The 18,104-nt window shown below is 39.7% G+C and overlaps 1 protein-coding gene across 1 annotated transcript in view; it reads right to left on the bottom strand.

Annotated features, from left to right (window-relative positions):
* The window catches only part of SPATA6 (spermatogenesis associated 6), a 41,969-nt gene extending 24,765 nt beyond the window's left edge, over window positions 1-17,204 (bottom strand). The window contains exons 1-6 of the mRNA XM_034064058.1: window positions 17,157-17,204; window positions 10,655-10,792; window positions 9,093-9,141; window positions 8,164-8,205; window positions 6,713-6,837; window positions 2,153-2,233 (exon numbers count right to left, since the gene is read on the bottom strand). Of these exons, the coding sequence (XP_033919949.1) occupies window positions 2,153-2,233; window positions 6,713-6,837; window positions 8,164-8,205; window positions 9,093-9,141; window positions 10,655-10,792; window positions 17,157-17,204 (483 nt within the window). The remainder of the gene's footprint in view (window positions 1-2,152; window positions 2,234-6,712; window positions 6,838-8,163; window positions 8,206-9,092; window positions 9,142-10,654; window positions 10,793-17,156) is intronic.
* Window positions 17,205-18,104: the final 900 nt, after the last annotated feature.

The raw sequence follows: 18,104 nt of genomic DNA, 5'->3' as shown, positions 1-18,104 counted from the left end.
CAACAGAAAACGTTTGAAAATTGTCTTCCAAAGATCCTCTCAAATTGTGTGAATGCTTCCACAAAAGGAGAGGTAAAGCAGCTGTTTATTTTTACAGCTGGCATTTGACATCCACAATATGGATTTTGAAGCTAAAACTTATAAAAATCCCACTATTATCAAATATTGCCTTAAAAGTCTATCTCTGAGCTGGCATTGCACAGCAGAAACAAGGACTGTGGAGGAACAACCAACCTCGTCACCTCCCTTCCCACAACCAGAAAGCCTATCTAGCAACCAGGGCTGACACCCCCTCCAAGTAACAACATCTTCAGTGACTGATTTCATATTCTGGGAAGCTGTTTCCAACACTGAAGTTTTGTTGGAAATACATTATCATTCCTTTGTAAACCCTAGCATTAAAAGAGCAATAAATTATTCTACAAGCTTTATAGGTCAAGGCACTCTAGATTCTACAACTCTTACTAGACTACTTAGTCAGCAGCATTTTAACTTTGAATACCACAGTACAGATATAATTAGACTTTTTGTTCAAATTTGGCCCAAATTCACAAATTATAAAAGACAAAAAATTGTATAGCAAAACTCTCTTTCCTGTTAGAAATTCCTCTTCAAGCTTGAGGAAATTGACATTAGTCATAAATTGGAATGTTGCACAAACTGCTTTAGAAGAACTCAGAAATGTCCAGCTTGACTTCAAGGCTTTCTCTCTACACAGAATCACAGAATCGTTTGGTTTGGAAAGGACCTTAAGATCATCTAGTCCCATATCCTGCCATGGGCAGAGACACCTCACACTAGACCGTGTTACCCAAGGCTCTGTCCAACCTGGTCTTGAACACTGCCAGGGATGGAGCATTCACAACTTCCCTGGGCAACCCGTTCCATTACTGAAGCTGGCTCACATTCAGTTTCTCATCAACCAACACCCCCAAGTCCTCTGCAGGACTGCTCTGAATCTCTTCTCTGCCCAACAATGAAACACACAACAATGTGCGTTTGTTTTGCATCAACACAGTTTGAATCTGGCATCACTCGGACTATTCATGCCAGTATCTTTCTCACTCCTGCACTAGCACCTGTGCACCGGTAGCAAGCTGGAGTATGGAACTGTCCCAGACAAACCCAGACCTAATTCTCTAAGCTTAATTTCAATTTAATCAGAAGTAAGCTGTGCTTCTTCTGGCTTACACCAATTGTGAAACTAGACCTTCTCTGCAAATTTTATATGCTATTCATAACATATGAAATACTTTAAAGGATATTTTAAATTTTAAATCAAACTGAAGTTAGTTTTCTGACAATTACTGTTTTTACTATTTTTTAAATTCTTTATCTAAGTGTCTCAATACGTTTTGTTTGCTAAATTTGGAAGAAACTTCTCAATAACTAATTAGCAATGCCACAAACACTTCCCTAACCTTCTCTGCATACATGCCTTCCTGACAACCATTCCATTTTAATGAGGCTGAACCATTTTTCCAGTACTACAGCAAAAAACAGGACATATGAATAACTTTAAGTGACAACTTGTGCCAGGAAACCCAACCAAAATTCCAATCTGTGAGACCAAAGTGCTACCAAATGACTGAACACAGGAGATTTTTTCCCCCTAGTCTCTTCAGCTACTTCACCTTCAACTTTGCTTGTTGCAGAAGCAGCATTTCCAGATTAATATTGGTGACAGCCATTTCAACAAAAAAAAACCTTCATTCTTTTCATCTTCATTACTGTTACTGATACTGTTACAGAAAACAATTAAATTAATTGGCTTGGTTTTTGTAAGATACCTTTTCTGACTTCACCTGGCTTTCATTGTCCTTAATTTTAAGTGTCAGTAAGAAATGGTGAGAAGGCATCTTCCCACCTATAAATACACCGGGGATTGACACTTCAGCTGATCATAGAACACAGCAGCTGATAATTGTTTCAGATTCAAGGAACTCTCAGCATTTGCTGTCATGCACCGAGCCCACTCTTTACTCATACTTGATTAAAAATTTAATCAAGTTGTCAAGCACCCATGATAACTGCTTTAACCACAACAAAAGAATGAGAAAAGTTTGAAGTGAGCAGCACATGCAAAAATTGGAAGCAAGGCCATCAATATTAAATCTAAAAATTAAATTGCAAACAATTAAATTATGCTAACCTGTATGTGACTCCTTCCTGAGCTTAACAGGCTTTCTGTAATAAGGGAGCTTGTAGAAAATCTCAATTTTGGTGCAATTCCCTAGAAGAGAGACAATAATTGAACATCAAGCTCTAACTCAAGATAAAGGGTATCAAAGAGGTAAATGTCACCTAATGTAACAAACCATTCCTAATTTTCAGCCATTTCCTTTGTTAATTTCAGCCTTTAATAAAGATAATTAGAAAAGACAGAACAGCAATGGTAAATGTCAAGATGCTAACATTTGCATTTCTGACAATTCAATTACAGATGATTATATTGCTTTCGTACAACAATTAAGGTCTGACTTTTATTTCAACACATATCTTAGTCAAAAGCACTTTTCAAGATTTTTCATGCCATGCTATACAGCATCAATAAAAATTCCGGTCATGCTCCGGAAGTTTCATTAATTCTAACTTTGGAAACGTGTTTATAAACAGCCTCGATTGTGCAACCTTTTTTGGTAAAAACATATTGAAAATTGGTCAGCTATACTCAAATTACCATCAATGTGTAACAGCATGATTAAGAATACTCTATTCTGTAACCATAAGATCAAAGTCTGATTTCTATGGATTGTCTCCCATGTTCTATAACCACGTTCCACTTTCTCTTGGTCCCCTCTTACACGTGTGGCTGGCAAGAGGCAGCCCTAGTTTGACCAACTTAGAATCAGTGAGGTCCAACTGGACCTTCTGGACAAGCAGCACACTTGTACTAAAAGCTATCAGGTTTCTCTGTCTTTATGTGGCTAACAGTTTCTGTTCAACTCATCTCTTTTGTACTGCAGCCATGTCTAGAAACATAATACCTCCAAGAGCTCTGTCTCCTGTGAAATTTATCTAGAATTGACCAATGTATACAAATATACTGGGTGTAAATGGCAGAGATTACAACACACAAGTTGAGTGACATTAAAAAGGCATAAAAGAACTAAAGGCCACATATGCTATAAAAAGTGGGGATCATCTATGTGCACCTTATACAGCTCTGCAGAAGCAAAGACAGAATCAAGCATCCCTAGAACTTTCTACCTCTCTCCTTTCAACACAGAGTTTGCTTCCCTGAGGCAACTGTGTGCAAGGGCATTTGTGCACATGAATACACACAATCATCAAGAAACAAAAAGGAGCTGGTCTGTTTGTGACTGTCTTATGTTCTTAAGAATTAGCAGGAACTTCGTAAGTGAAGTCTACTGCTGAACCAAACTATGCTCTGCCACCAGACTGAACACACACTGAACACACTGATTTCCCACAAGGAAATATGATCTGACTCCAGGTTAGATTACGGAAATGAAATTACAAAAATGCCACGAAAACTCAGTCATAACAATTAACTGAGCCTGGGATTCAATCAAGTCAAGTTATGGCACATAAAAGAGACTTTAAAGCTGACCATCTTTAATCAACTAATTTTATTACTAATGAATTGTCAAGTGCTATCAACAATTTAAAAAAGGATATATCAGAATTAGTAAGTCTTCTACAAAAATCAACAACTGAGCACATACCGCTCTTACAGAGACTGGAAATGATTACAGGATTGTAAAATGCTCCTACCTAAAATAAATAAATAAATCACACAAAACTATGTCTTCTTCAAAGAAATGGGTTTGTGGAGAGCGGATACAGGAAGGCACCGGCATATACAGGCAAGGAGAGGTCAAAAGTAACTTACAGGCCAAAAGCAATCAGAGAACTTCCATTTTTTGCAGTTCCCAAACTAGGGATTGCTGAAGGCTATTCAATATAGCATTATGAAAAGACTGCCACATAGCCCCAAATATATCTGTAAATGAAAATCCAACCAGAAAGTTTTTGGGATCTGTTCTTCTGCCTCTGGCTTAGTGGTGTCTGCAGCCCTGATTAGGCTTGTCAATCCTTCTGTATGAGCCATTAAACAGAAGTGATAAGGATATAATAATAATTTGCTCATAGAAAAAAAATTCAAGGTGGTTCATGTTTAGAAAAATACAAGTTAGAAAACAAGTCTAATATGTGCTTTGATTGTAAGGAGAATAAGTACAAGTCTGTAGCATAAAAAGGTATATATGAATAAAATAGAATGCCTTGTATTGGTTTGCTAATGAAAGCATAGCTGAAAAGAAACTGCTTTAAGTAATATGGCAAATACTGCATGAGAGTGGGGAATGGAGATAAGACCATCTGTAAGAAGTCATCAGCAGTCAAGGCTTAAACATATTCTGCAAGGCAAAGGTTGCAGAGAAATACAGAAGAGCCAGCAAAAGCCTCAGCTGGGCAACAGTGGACCAGGAGAGATAACTCGAGGCATGTCCTGTATGTGTATTGTGTTTGTAAGCCTTGTAAGACATTTAGCCAGAGACATTATCAGGCAAGTGCCAGATTTCTGGAGGAGTTCTGATCCTCTAAACTTGGGATTCCTTCCAACTGGCAGATTAGCAGTGTTAATCAGACACTGCTTGTCACTGCCTATCTGAACTCCACAACCGTAACCTTGCTGTTGCTACCTTTATTTTTTTAATAAAAGACAAATTTATTGGGAATCAAAGTGCTGCTGAAGCACAGCTGTCAGTCAAAAATACTCAACATCTCAGCTAGCTATAAATAACATTTCATGAAGAAAGAACATGGCTTTGACTGGCATAGGAACTATGTGAGGGTTCTCGTGACCTTGTTTAACACTTTTGCCTTTTGCTTAGCATTCACATTCAGTGCTTGGTGTGGACAGAGTTGGCAGGAGATACTTGCCAGTAAAGATTAAAGAACATTAGAAGATGGAGGCATTTGAGACTGCACTTCTACTGGAGGTAAAAATTCTTTCACAGCTATCCAATTTGGCAAGCAAGGAGAGGAACCACAAGTTCTTTTTGGGAGCCTCCCTCCAATTCCATCTAACACAGATTCTTTATTATTCAGAAAACTGGGGTCAGTGTGCCAAATTCCTTTCTTAAACTGTTTCTGCGATGGAGATGGTATGGAGCAGCAGCTGCGGCAGTCCTCGTTCCAGGGCAGAGATGGATTTCATTTACACTGTTCCCAAGGACATGGAAGCACATTTCTGTCTTACATCTGTCTTACACTTCTTAAAGCTACTACAGTGTCATCATTCAGCTACACATCCAAATGACTCTGCTCACATCTTCTCAGAGATCACAAATTACAGCACCCTCTCTTTATTAGAAGGTACCTAATTTTTGTATTAAAAACCTCAGTCCAACAAACTTCCTTATTGGTTCTGCTTCTGCAGATTCCTCACATTGCATTCACAAAAAATCTGAAAGCATTTTGCTGTCTCTCTATCTGTGCTTATCCAACATTAGGAAAGTACGCATTCTATAAGTAATATGAAAGCAATAAAGTCTCAACCCCTCTCTTGAGACACCACTAACATGCATATCAAAGAATGCTATGGTCAAAATCCAATTTTGCTATTTTTGCAGGGCCGGTTTAAGCTGCTGCAGAACCATACATTTTGTATCACAAAATCACAGCTTTAATTCATTTAAATGTAACACAGCATTAGACAACAAATTAGCACTCCTAATTGCAAGTGACTGGGCAATTTCCAAGTTGCCCTTGCAGGGGAAAGATTATACCAGCTAAAAGGTACCAATGACCTTTAATCATAATTTTCCTCCAGACACATGTTTTCAATCCAATCACAATGGACAAGGCAAGTAAGCCCCTATTTTCCAAATCCAAATGTCCTGCCAATCCACCAGTATAACTTAATGAAAATAGGATTAAGCAAGCCACAAAACACATCTCCCACATCATTGTCTTCAAAGTGCCTTCCTGAGTTATTCCACCAACGCCCAAGATTCAACAGCCAAACTCTGTGAAAGGGCAGTGTGATATGAATTTATTTTCATTTACTATGTACTTGAGCTGTTATCTCCAGAAAATGAACATTAATTAATTGCACTCATTCTGCCAATTAGTTGTCATTTATCATAGCTGTTTTAAACTGTAGAAAAGACAAGTCACTAAACTAGTGTGAATGACTTAAGAAACAAGCTTTGGAACTGAAAAATAATCATGCAGCACTACGCTGAATTTCAGTTCCTTACTGTTTTCATGGTGATGTTGCACCTCAGAGAGGCCCACAAGTCAGATGACATAGCACTATACATTCGTGCTGTCATTGTCTTAAACAGTACGAAAAACGGTCCGAAACAAAATGCTACAAAGGCAGACTGAGGAGGATGGTTACATGGCTTTTGTGTTGAGAACTGTGAAGTTGGTGTGGTATTTTCCTCTTCTCTTGCACCCCTTCCACTCCCAGCTGCATCATGGATTAAACTGTATGGAAGCGATGTCAGGGTGCCACACTGCAAACCAAGTGGAAACTAACTTTTTCTCACTGAATAATTTCTTGAAGCATTTTGAAAAGAGATTATACCTTCATCAAAGTTCAACGGTGAATTTGTACATTCAACACCTGAAATGGCAAAATCTGTCAGAAGTAATCACTTTTCATTTGAAGTAGTTCAAGGGGCTTCTTCAGTGGAACACACTGTATCATAAATACAATTCACAGGTATTCACTCACTGTAAAAGAAGAGGACCTCTTCATTAAAATCTCACGATCAAAACCATGGTGCCCATGGGTAAGCTTAGGGTCAGGGAACAGGAAATCTCTTGTATTTTCTTCATATGTAGCTAGAACATTTCCTACTGAAAAGAAAAATATGTACCTTAATTAGAAAACAGACAAAGTGACATAGTACAGACACCACACACAAGACCATACTTTTGCTCTCTAGAAATTAACAGCAAGGCTCTAAAACTCATATCACACTGGGAAACAACCTTATCAAGTTAAATCAGCAGCAATGTGCAGAATCTACTCTGAAAGTATGATTCATAATTACTGGAAAAAAATAAATAAGATTGTCTTAACTGTTCTGTAAGAGACATACAAGAAGTCTTCTCTAGGCAATTCTTACGTAGTTTTCCCCTTTTTTTCACTTCCATGTCACATAAGAAATCAATATTCTTTTTAATGGCAGCCAATCCCTTATCAAAAGCTGCATCATTCCATATGACAGAATAGTAGTAGTAATAGTGGGCATAGTAATAAGAAGGAAATGCAAGCAACACCAAAATAATTATCCCAAGATTTTGTCACTATCCTGGTTTACTACTTCTCTAAAAAACCTATTTTCTTTAAGGGAAAACCTTGAAAGTATAGTATAAAAGAAATGAAAAACTGTGCTATTGCATTCATCTTATCAGCTTATGTTAGGCTGACCCCTGAAATTAAACTCCTTATGAAAGATCTTTTACCCTCCCACAACAAATATCTGGGTTTAGTACATTTCTTCATGTAAAGAGCCTGGTGAGTCACGCAAGAGAAGGAACTGCTTCCTTGAAAGTACTAAGGACAAGAGACAGCGAGTGCTTTTAATACCAGTTTCCAAATGACTCCTCTTTAAAACTTGACTTTATTTCCAATAAAATGCAGATTTACATTATTCATGGGAACACTTGAATTTCATTATAATGGATTTTTATAATCACACAAACCAATAACAGAAGTATGACAAATCGCTATTTATTATCTTCACATATCCTAAGAGACCTGTAATACTTATAGTGAGGATAAGAGTTTTCCCAATGGTCACCATTAAAATAGAAGGAAAAAAAGTGTCATTCTGAGAACAAGATTATGCACTCTGAAATTTCACAGACAGCCACTTTGCAAGTGAATTGTGATGCAGTTAATTAGTGTGCACTAAATGAGTTCAGTTTATTTTCCATTTTTAAAATATTATCACTTCCCTAAGTTTGAATATGGTACATTTCAATATTCAGTTATTATTCGCTTTCAAGAATGAGATCCTCTTGATCTATTAACATTTTATATTCAGAGGACTATTTGTTGAAGAGCTTTCTATGCTGTTTGTGTCTTGGAAGAAGTGATTGTGCTGTAATGGGGCAATGTCCTCATGGAAATTCACCTATTAAACTGCATAATTTATGAAGAGACTGATACAATACCTGGAGGAACAAGCTGTATTAGTTCAAGTACTGTTGTGTCAACTAGAAAAGGAAAAAGTTTTTTCATGAGTTAAAATATATAAAATGGAAAGTAATTCTCCCAGTCAAAACCCAAGAAAACTGGCTCACTGATTTAAGCTCCACAGCGCTGTACATAGCTGAAATACCTCCACTACACCAACAATAAGAGAAAATCAGGACAGTTTGCATAATACCACAGATGAACACAATGGCATTAGCAGCGTACAAATGACAACCCTAAAATTGACTTAGAACTTGGTAAGTTCTATCTGCTGCCAAGTTTGTCCTTCCTTTTAAAGATGAAGCAAACTTTGCTTCCTTTTCATATAGCTCCCAATATGAAGGGGCATATTTGTGGAGTTTGAGTTCAGTGTTGTCTCATTACAATTCATTATGCTCCACATGTGGCAAGAGATAATTTTCTTAAGAATTGAAATGAGCAATTTTATGAAAAACAAAGGTTTATGCTTATTTGAAAAGTACTACTACTACTAAAAGATCAGATATAGTAATCTGTTATTTATCTGGATAACCAGATGGATTTTCCATTAATTATGACTTTTTACCCTTTTCCTGTTCCAAAGCATGTAGCACACATTTCTAGAGGCATTTTGTTAGATAACAGTATTTTGGGTAAGTTACAAAAACAGTATTTTGGGTAAGTAAGTAAGACGGCAAAAAAACTCTACCTGCACTGGCCAGGAATCTTCTGTTCTGGAAACCCACTAATGTTACTGTTCTACTTACTTAGTACATAATATACTACACTGGTTACCCACCAGCTTTTCAGAGAACAGGCTCCTGGCAGAAAGATTATCACATACGTTAATCCCAAAAAAAGTCTTTGGAACCTACACATGTGTGACATTAATGCATACAACATAGTATAGATAAAAAGCAGAACTTACGTTCCAGTAACTCCACAAGGTGTCCAGGATCAACTATATCAGCAAATATCTGGAAAAGAAATTAATAAAAAGTAGTAATAGACCAAAGTAATCAGATAGACCTCTAGGGAAAAAGAAGTTAAAAAAACCCTCTAAAAGACAATTTTCTCCCTTGCCAAGATAGTTGCCAAGAGTCCTATCCCCACTGGTAAAAGAAACTGAAATTATCATTTGGCACATGATCAAATTCATTGAAAGCTAGAAGCTCTTGTCATATGCTTTCTAGCCATTCAGGGTTAGCTCTCCATATTTAAATTAGGAAGTATTGTGAAGAGCTGAACACATAGAGATAAGTATTGTCTGAGAAAATTTTGAAAGAGAAATTACTGAATGTACTAGAATTCTGATAGATGAAAAATATGTTCTTTAATATATTTATGCCTTGAGCTTTATTTCCATGGAAGTGACTATGCCTGTACAGAGTACTGTTCAGGGCTTCTTAACCTGAATCACACGTGAAATAGGTGGCAAGGAATAAGGGAGGGTGATGTACTGGATATTCAGTAGGTAACAGATTTTCCTCTAATTCAGTACAAAAGTCTCAGCAGAGTGGTGCAGGTAACTTTCAAGGTACTAGCCACTAAAAACCACAAAGTACTGGTGCTGCACAAGTATCTATTCTACAAATAGCTATTTGTAAGAAGGCAGTATTCTCAGCTTTCTTGTTCACCTCTTTTATAAGCAGATGGATCCTGGTGTCTTCCCCTAAATTAAACTGAAAACAATATTCAATACATTTCCCTTAAGTAGTTTGTGGTATGTTTGCCTTTAAAGAACTATGGTCTTTTCTACACTTCAGTAGCTGATGAAATTATCACTGTTTGTACCTTACCCACATCACCAGAGCATCACTGATGTTTACTCAGTCTGGTTTTCAAAGTGCTGGGGGATGCTTAAAGGAAAAGAACTAGAAAGGGCAGAGTATTATTATTCATAGGCAGGCCAGAAGCCAGATCATATCGGCAAGATACTGTGTTTCATTATCCCTGTGGTACTAATAATGAAGCTAGCAGGGACTCAGAATAAGTAATAAACAACTATAAATTAGAAGGCCAGAGTACCAACCTGGGAATTCTGGTGACAAACCATGAGAAAAGTATCTCAAAGGGAGAAAGATGTCACCAAAAAGGCTTGAGCTGCTATTTGTCTTTCTACTAAATTAAATTAACTCTCCTGTATCATGTAGCTTTTGTTCTTCAACTGCCATAATTTTTAAAACAACATTCAGCTCCTTTCAAGCCAGGAAAACAGACACTGAGAAAAGGACAGTTCACAGAAGAATGAACAAACATTTGAAAAGTCTCAACATACATTATAATCTCTAGCATGCAAAAATCTTGAGTAAACCATGTGGATAATTTACACACACACCTCCTATGTGCTGAAGAAAAGAAGGCGTTATAATACTGTGTGTGACTCCCACCCTCAGTGTGACTGCTTCTGCCCAGGGGTTTTGCAGTGAGTTTCTGTGGAGTTTGGGATAGGTTTTACTTGGCTTGTATTAGCTCTTGACACTATCTTACCTTCTCAAATACTAGTTTTTCTTGAAAGAAGAGTGGAAACACTGCCGGGACACATTGAGTTTTTTTGTGCTGCCCAAGTACAGAGACACTGAGATAAAGCTCCTCTTTGTCTTTCAGCAGCACTCCAGGGCAAGTTATCTGTAAGAGTAACACATTCATTAAACAAACTGAACTTCAGTTACAGAAGTAATGACTGTTTTCAAGACAAAAAAATGAAATGGTCAAGGCTGAAATGGTTGATTTCCAAGAGTCAGATTATAACAGACTAGAGTGAAAAAAAATCCCTTCTGAAGCAATTCTGTTTGTACAGCCTGACTAGGAAAAATAATCACCATTTAAAAATAATCAGGACCAAATTCTTCTCACTGTAAGTAAACATACTCCAGTCTTCAACCACAAGTGAAACCAGGCATCCCAATCTCAGCTTAATACAGTTAAGGCATAGACTAACTATACCAGAGTTAACCATTGAGGGTCACATGAAGTTCTACACAGAGCCATGTTGAATAAGGTCTACATGATGCCAAGACACAAAAAAAATCAAAATTTTAGTCTAGCTACAGAGAGAATGACACTGATAAATGTACGTGTTTAGACATTTGTACTCTGTCCAGTCACCAAAAAAGGCAAGTCCATTTGCAAACATTTTATTAACTTTGCCTTCTAATACGTAAATAAGAAAAAACAACTGTTCTATTACTGGAGTGATAGGACAAGGGGTAATGGGTTAAAACTTAAACAGGGCAAGTTTAGACTGGATATAAGGAGGAAGTTCTTTACTGTAAGGGTGGTGAGGCACTGGAATGGGTTGCCCAGGGACCCTGTGAATGCTCCATCCCTGGCAGTGTTCAAGGCCAGGTTGGATGAAGCCTTGGGTGATATGGTTTAGTGTGAGGTGTCCCTGCCCATGGCAGGGGGGTTGGAACCAGATGATCTTAAGGTCCTTTCCAACCCTAACTATTCTATGATTCTATCAGACACTTACTTAGCCACAAAGCTTCAGCTGAGAAATCTGGCCACAATGCAGGGTATTCAAGACAGTGAAGGCTCCTCATTAGGCTCCCTGACACTGCCACTTAACTTTCTCTGGACAATTCTTATTCTTTAAACAAGAAGAAGGTGGTGTGTTTTTAAAGCTCTGATGAACATTAGATGTTCTTTCTTGAGTTTTCACAGCAAGGACGTACACAACTTACTGTAAAACTATCTGCTGTTTCCTTGCAAGCCATGTGGTTTTATTCTATTAGCCAGCCAGAGAATTGTCACCTTTCAGTTCAGTACTACTGTTCACTTTTTATCGCAACACAATAAATATGAGGTTATCTCTTCCAAATTAAGGTTGCTGGAGAAAGTGCTCAGACTTTCAATTGCCAGGTAGAAAGACAAAGGAGGAGAGTGACAGGAATGAAAATAAGTTCTTTGCTTACAGTTTCCTACTCCCAAGTGAATGTTTTACTTGAGAAATCCTAACCAGATTTAAAAGAAAACTATATAAATAGCAGAAGAACAGCCTCAGGTGAAAGAAATAACAGAAACCAATGTGTGATGGATTATTATAGATACAGTGCACGAAAAAAAAATAGTGCTTCTACTCATAAAAATCCAAGGAGGAAAAAAAAAGGGTTTCCACTCCATGTAAATGAGGGCTTCAAACCTGCAAAAGAAGTGCCAGAGTAATAGATATCCCAGTTGAAACAGACTGTCAAGCATTAAACAGCTTGTATGACACTCATGCAGTTGCAAGTGTGAATAGCAGGGAGTGAAAGAGACAGATTTCATTCATAGAAAGCAAGATCCTCCAAACTACATACTACATGTCATGTTAGCTTAGTTCTTGCTTTTCATCTTGACACTTCTGTAGAATTGACTATCATTTTTAGCTGGGGTTTCATGCTTTTCACCTTAGAGAATGCAAACAATATTTGCCTATTTATTGAAATGAAAGGTTTGAAGACGTCAGAGGACAAAACTGCAAATAACAGGTGCCATTTATTCTGGCTACCCTGCAAAAGAAGAATAATCCTTACAAATCATTATATGGGGCAAGATAAAACATGTGGAAACTTGTGCTTTTACTACCTTTGAGATAAACTGCACAATTTGCTGCCTCAGCTGGAACAACAGATCCACATGTTCATGTGACTTTAAAACTGCTCCAAAAAATGAATGACACATGTATTCCTGCAGTTCATGAAATCTATTTTGTAATATGTGATGCATGGAGCTTCACAACACTTAGGAGACAAATTGAAGCTCTTATCTGAGTGCAAACTGTTCAGGCAGGGACCACTTTAAAAACTGCCATAGTATTATCTATGGATTAGCTAAGGAAGAGGGATACCAGTGCTGCAATTAACCGATCTTACTACTAGCCAGAAGGTCTATGATGAATACCTAGGACGGCATTACTCTGGACTTCCCTGCAGCAGTTTCCAGGAGGATGGAAAATGTGTATCAGCCTTATTGTTGGGACATCACAAATGGCCATAAAGAATTCACTGAATTCACAGAAAGTTCCACCTGAACAGGAGGGAGAAATTTACTGTGAGGGTGACTCAGCATGGGAATCTGTTGCCCAGAGAGGCTGAGGAGTCTCCTTCCCTGGAGATACTCAAGAGCCATCTGGAGACAATCCTGAGTAACGTGCTCTAGGTGACCCTTCTAGCCTCAACCATTCTGTGATCCCATGAACAGAATTCTACTGATCCACAACTCCCTATGGCATCCGTTTGTCACATGCTGTCCTAAAACCGTAGCTGCCTATGTAATCAATGACAAAGACAGGCCTGGAAAAATACCTTTAATTGTCCATTACCATCCAAACAAAGAGCTCCCTGTGAAAGGCCATGGACAGTATTAACTTCTGCTGAGTGCAAGATTCCAGAAAGAACAGCATTTTGGACTTAGAGTTGCAAAAATAATCTTCTCCGTGTGAAGAGATTTTAGTCTCCTTACCTGACAGTAATCCACAATCTATTAATTCATCTCAGTGCTTAAGCTTTACCTACCTTCTCTGCTGCATTTGTGAATTCTCTATGTAGCAATGACATGAAGAATAATGTGAATTTCATTCTGTTCCTACATAAGCAATCTAAATGCCAGCAGCAGAGGAGGGCACCAAAATTAGTCTCAAAAAAACAAATAACAATGAAATCTCAGTCTGAGCAATCATGAATTATTCAACTTTAATTAATGCTGGGGTAAACCAAATAAGGCCTTTAACTGAAGTTTTCTATTTTAGAAGAGCAGCCTTTCAGAAATGAAGAAAACTAGCAGTAAGATAAATCAAAGAGCTGGTGGGCTCAGGTTGGAAAAGATCTTGGAATTTCAGGAAGTTAAAAGGAGCAAAATCCATCTGTATCCTAAAGCAAGGGAAAACCAAAGAGGACAGAACATCTGATACAAGTGGATAGGTTTCAAAGAGGGTTAAGAAATATGTAGAGTGTTGTAAAAGAATAGGAAAGTTAATCATAAATTTGGACAAGACTTTAGTCACAAATACAGTAAACAAGGAAAAAAGCAATGGAAGAAGAATAAACAACCAAGATGTGAAAACTAACAAACCTATGTCCCAGAAACAACTGAATCATTTACGCTGGTTTTAATAATGCTTAACACAGGAGCAAAAAACCAAACAACTTAAAGAATGAAATTATGGTAACAGAAGTTACCCAATATGCCATAGGCCTGGACCAAGCAGCCACAAGGAGACTGAATCATATTCAGCCTAAGCTCTGAAAGCATGTATTTTTTCTTATGGAGTCTATACATAAATAAAGCCTATGTTATGAAAACAAGGATAGCACCATCTGTTGAAAAATAACAAACGCAAGGACCACCTGAGGCAGAAAAAAAGATCTGAAGAAGTCTAACCCCATCAACAAGAATATTTAAATATAGAAGAGAATAAAGATGTGGCAGAAAACATGGCTAGAATAAAGCTCAGCAGTGCATTTCATAAAAATAGATCAATCAAGCAAAACCTGACAGTTTCTTGAAAAACCTATTTTCTGGACAAAGGATATCATATGGTGTCACACAAGAAAATTTTACTTATGATGCAGAAGATGGGAGTTAGTATGAGAGTCCTAAGGTGGTACAGAACTGCCCAAAGGACAGCATCACAGCATCGCAGAATCACAGAATGATTTGGGTCGGAAGGGACCTTAAAGATCATCTGGTTCCAACTCATGCCATGGGCAAGGACACCTTCCACATCAATTACATGCAAAACTGGGAGGCATCAATCTAAGGGTTACTATTAAAAATGTTCCTCTGTATATGCTGGGATCCACACCTTTCAATATTTTTAATGACCCTGACACAAAAAGTCAGAGTATTCTCATGACATTTTCCAATTAAAATTCAGAAATCAACAAAGGTCAGCAAAATGTTAAGAGGAAAAACCTGTTTTGTGGCACCACAGTGAGAGAGATGAGATGTACTTACTGTGTACCAACAACAGGTTTTGGTTTCACTGTAGGGTAGCTAACCTTCAAATGGGCTGAGGAAAAGATGAGTGTCTTAACAAATAAATGACACCATAACAGCAGCACAGCTGTGAGACTATTAAATTAAGTCATATAGGATGAATGTTGGACTTTCCCTGATATAACCTAAAGCAACAGAGAGACCCCATCTGGAATGCTGAATTCAATTCTGATCCTGACCAATGCAGTTATAAAGAGGAAAAGCGGCACACACCCCTAAGATGATCGGAAGACTGCCAAGTCTATCACATAAAACACTACCAAAAGAACCAGGTCTTTCTAGCTAACAAAGATCACTTGTGAAATGACAGAACTGCTGTCCAAAAATACATCAAGAGAGCAAACACCAATGAAGGGAGAAAATTATTTAAGTTTCACTTAATGTGGTGTTGATATTTGCATAAGAATAGGGTATCAACTAACCAGAAGGAAATTCAGGCTGGAAAGCTTTCAAACCATCCCAGGAGTGAAATGCCAAATTGGCTCTGTAGCTTTCCAGGAATCAACTGGGCCTCTCCATTATGAACACTAACTCTTGGGACAGCAAAACACCATTAGAGTGACACCCTCACAGTCTATGTGCAGAAATTCACAGCACTGTTTCAGAGCAGCTGCACAAGTTTGGGAAAAAAGGTGTCTCAGCAATCAGAGTCCACTTCCCAGTATATACTTTCTGGACCTGCACCTAAATGTTTTGGATGGCAACTTGGGTTTTCCTTTCAGCAGCAAGTATTCTGGCAGCTCTTGCCCTATGAAGAGGCCAAACCTCTGGATTATAGCAACCATGGTGTATGAAGCCAACAACTCCAGAGTGAGAGTGCACTGACTAGAATCATAGAATAGTTAGGGTTGGAAAGGACCTTAAGATCATCCAGTTCCAACACCCCTGCCATGGGCACGGACACCTCACACTAAACCCTATCACCCAAGGCTTCATCCAACCTGGCCTTGAACACTGCCAGGGATGAAGCATTCACAGGGTCCCTGGGCAACCCATTCCAGTGCCCCACCACCCTAACACTAAAGAATTTCTTCCTTATATCCAGTCTAAACTTCCCCTGTTTAAGTTTTAACCCATTACCCCATGTCCTATCATTGCAGTTCCTAATGAAGAGTCCCTCCCCAGCATCCATGTAGGCCCCCTTCAGATACTGGAAGGCTGCTATGAGGTCTCCACACAGCCTTCTCTTCTCCAGGCTGAACAGCCCCAACTCTCTCAGCCTGTCTTCATACAGGAGGTGCCCCAGTCCCCTGATCATCCTCGTGGCCTCCCTCTGGACTTGTTCCAACAGTTCCATGTCCTTTTTATGTTGAGGACACCAGAACTGCCCTGACTACTTCAACTAATTCCTAAAAGTTATCAGGAGAATGATAGTCATATTTACTCCTACGTTGTATATGAGCAAAAAACTTTGCAAAGTGCACAGGGAATGGTCCTAACATGATTAATGGGAAAATTTTCCACTTTCTCACCTACTGACCTCACAACCTCCTTCAGGTACTTCATAGCTGCCCAGCACCACATCCTGCACTCACAGGGACCTCACCACTCACAGAGATGTATATGCCATATGTAAGATGCTGTTTCCCGGGATTTCTTGTACTTTGTTCCGTTCAAGAGTGCTCTTCCCACATCGTACAGCTCCCCAGGAACCAGTATCTCTTTAAAAAAGACCTTTTTTACGGGGCAGTGAGGACGGTGAAGGAGCACGGCTGGTGCTAACATCACCGGGGAGCCTGGAGACCGACTGCCGTGCGATGCACACACAAAGCAGCACAAGTTGCCCAGGAGCCAGCCGCCGCTGAAGCTCAGACCGAAGGCAACTCCCGCTCAGCAACAGAGCCCACACCAACAGTCTCCCAGTAGAACCACCAGGCCGGCAAAACAGGGGGCGGGCGGCGGCCGAGAGAGGGGAAGCGGAGCCGGAAAAGCAAACCGCGGCTTCTCCTGCAGGCTGCGGGCCGCCGATCCCAGGCTGCAGCCCGGCGGGTCCCGCGGGCCGGGCACTCACCGAGCGGACGTCCAGCTGCAGGCCGCAGAGCAGCGCTTTCCGCGGCATGGGCGCCGGGGTCCCGGCCCGCTCCGGCTCCGCCCGCGCCGCGGGGCCGACGCCGTCGTCACGGCAACCGCGGCACTTCCGGCGCCTGCCCCACCCTCCGGCGCCGCTCCCGCCTTCCCACAATGCCCTGTGCGGCCGCGCCTGTCTTTCCCACAGTGCCCTGTGGTAATGGCCGCTCGCGTGGCAGCCATGTTGTGTTTTGTGTGGTGCAGCTGAGCTGGTCTCGCTGTGCTGACCACAGAGCTCTTTGGCCTTTTACACACAGTATGCGCTGGTACGGCCCTCATTCTACAGAACAGGCTGTTCTGTCTTCCCTCAGGGCTGCTGTGGTGCTGATGGGGAGCTGTTGGGGTGTATGGGAAGCGGGGTAATTCCCAACCTCTCAGCGTCACTGAGGGACAGTCACACTCATGGGTGCTGTGTTGGGGATGGATTGCTGGTGCAAAAGTTGAAGTATGTGCTTATGCAGGGAAGCAGATCATGTATAAGCAGTGGTATTATGTGGCATCCAGAAGGAGCATGAAGCTTGTGAAGTATCTTAATACTTCCAGTTTCTTTGTCCTCCTGCACAAAGGTGCCAAAAGACCCTTCAGAAGAGGGAAGAACGAAGTTCTACAGAGTTCCTGGTCTCAAAAGCCAAAAGCACTGAATTTCAATGTGTCTAGTCTTGTGGGATGCAGAGTGAACATGGTATACTGTGACCAGTCCCATCTTCAGAGTCTTGTCTGAACACTCCATGTCTGAAACTGTCTTTTCAGGTCTGCCTTTCTGTTATCATTACTAGATTCATTCAAATTCATCAACAACAACAACGCTGTTCCCCAAAGTCTATGCTGTTCTCAGAGTATTTGCAGTGACGTGTAACACCAAGTTAGTCTGACTTTATGTTTTGGCAGCTTC

The sequence above is a fragment of the Melopsittacus undulatus genome, chromosome 6 (assembly GCF_012275295.1).
Source record: "Melopsittacus undulatus isolate bMelUnd1 chromosome 6, bMelUnd1.mat.Z, whole genome shotgun sequence".
NCBI classification, from domain to species: Eukaryota; Metazoa; Chordata; class Aves; order Psittaciformes; family Psittaculidae; genus Melopsittacus; species Melopsittacus undulatus.
This window is presented reverse-complemented; position numbering and strand designations above follow the sequence as displayed.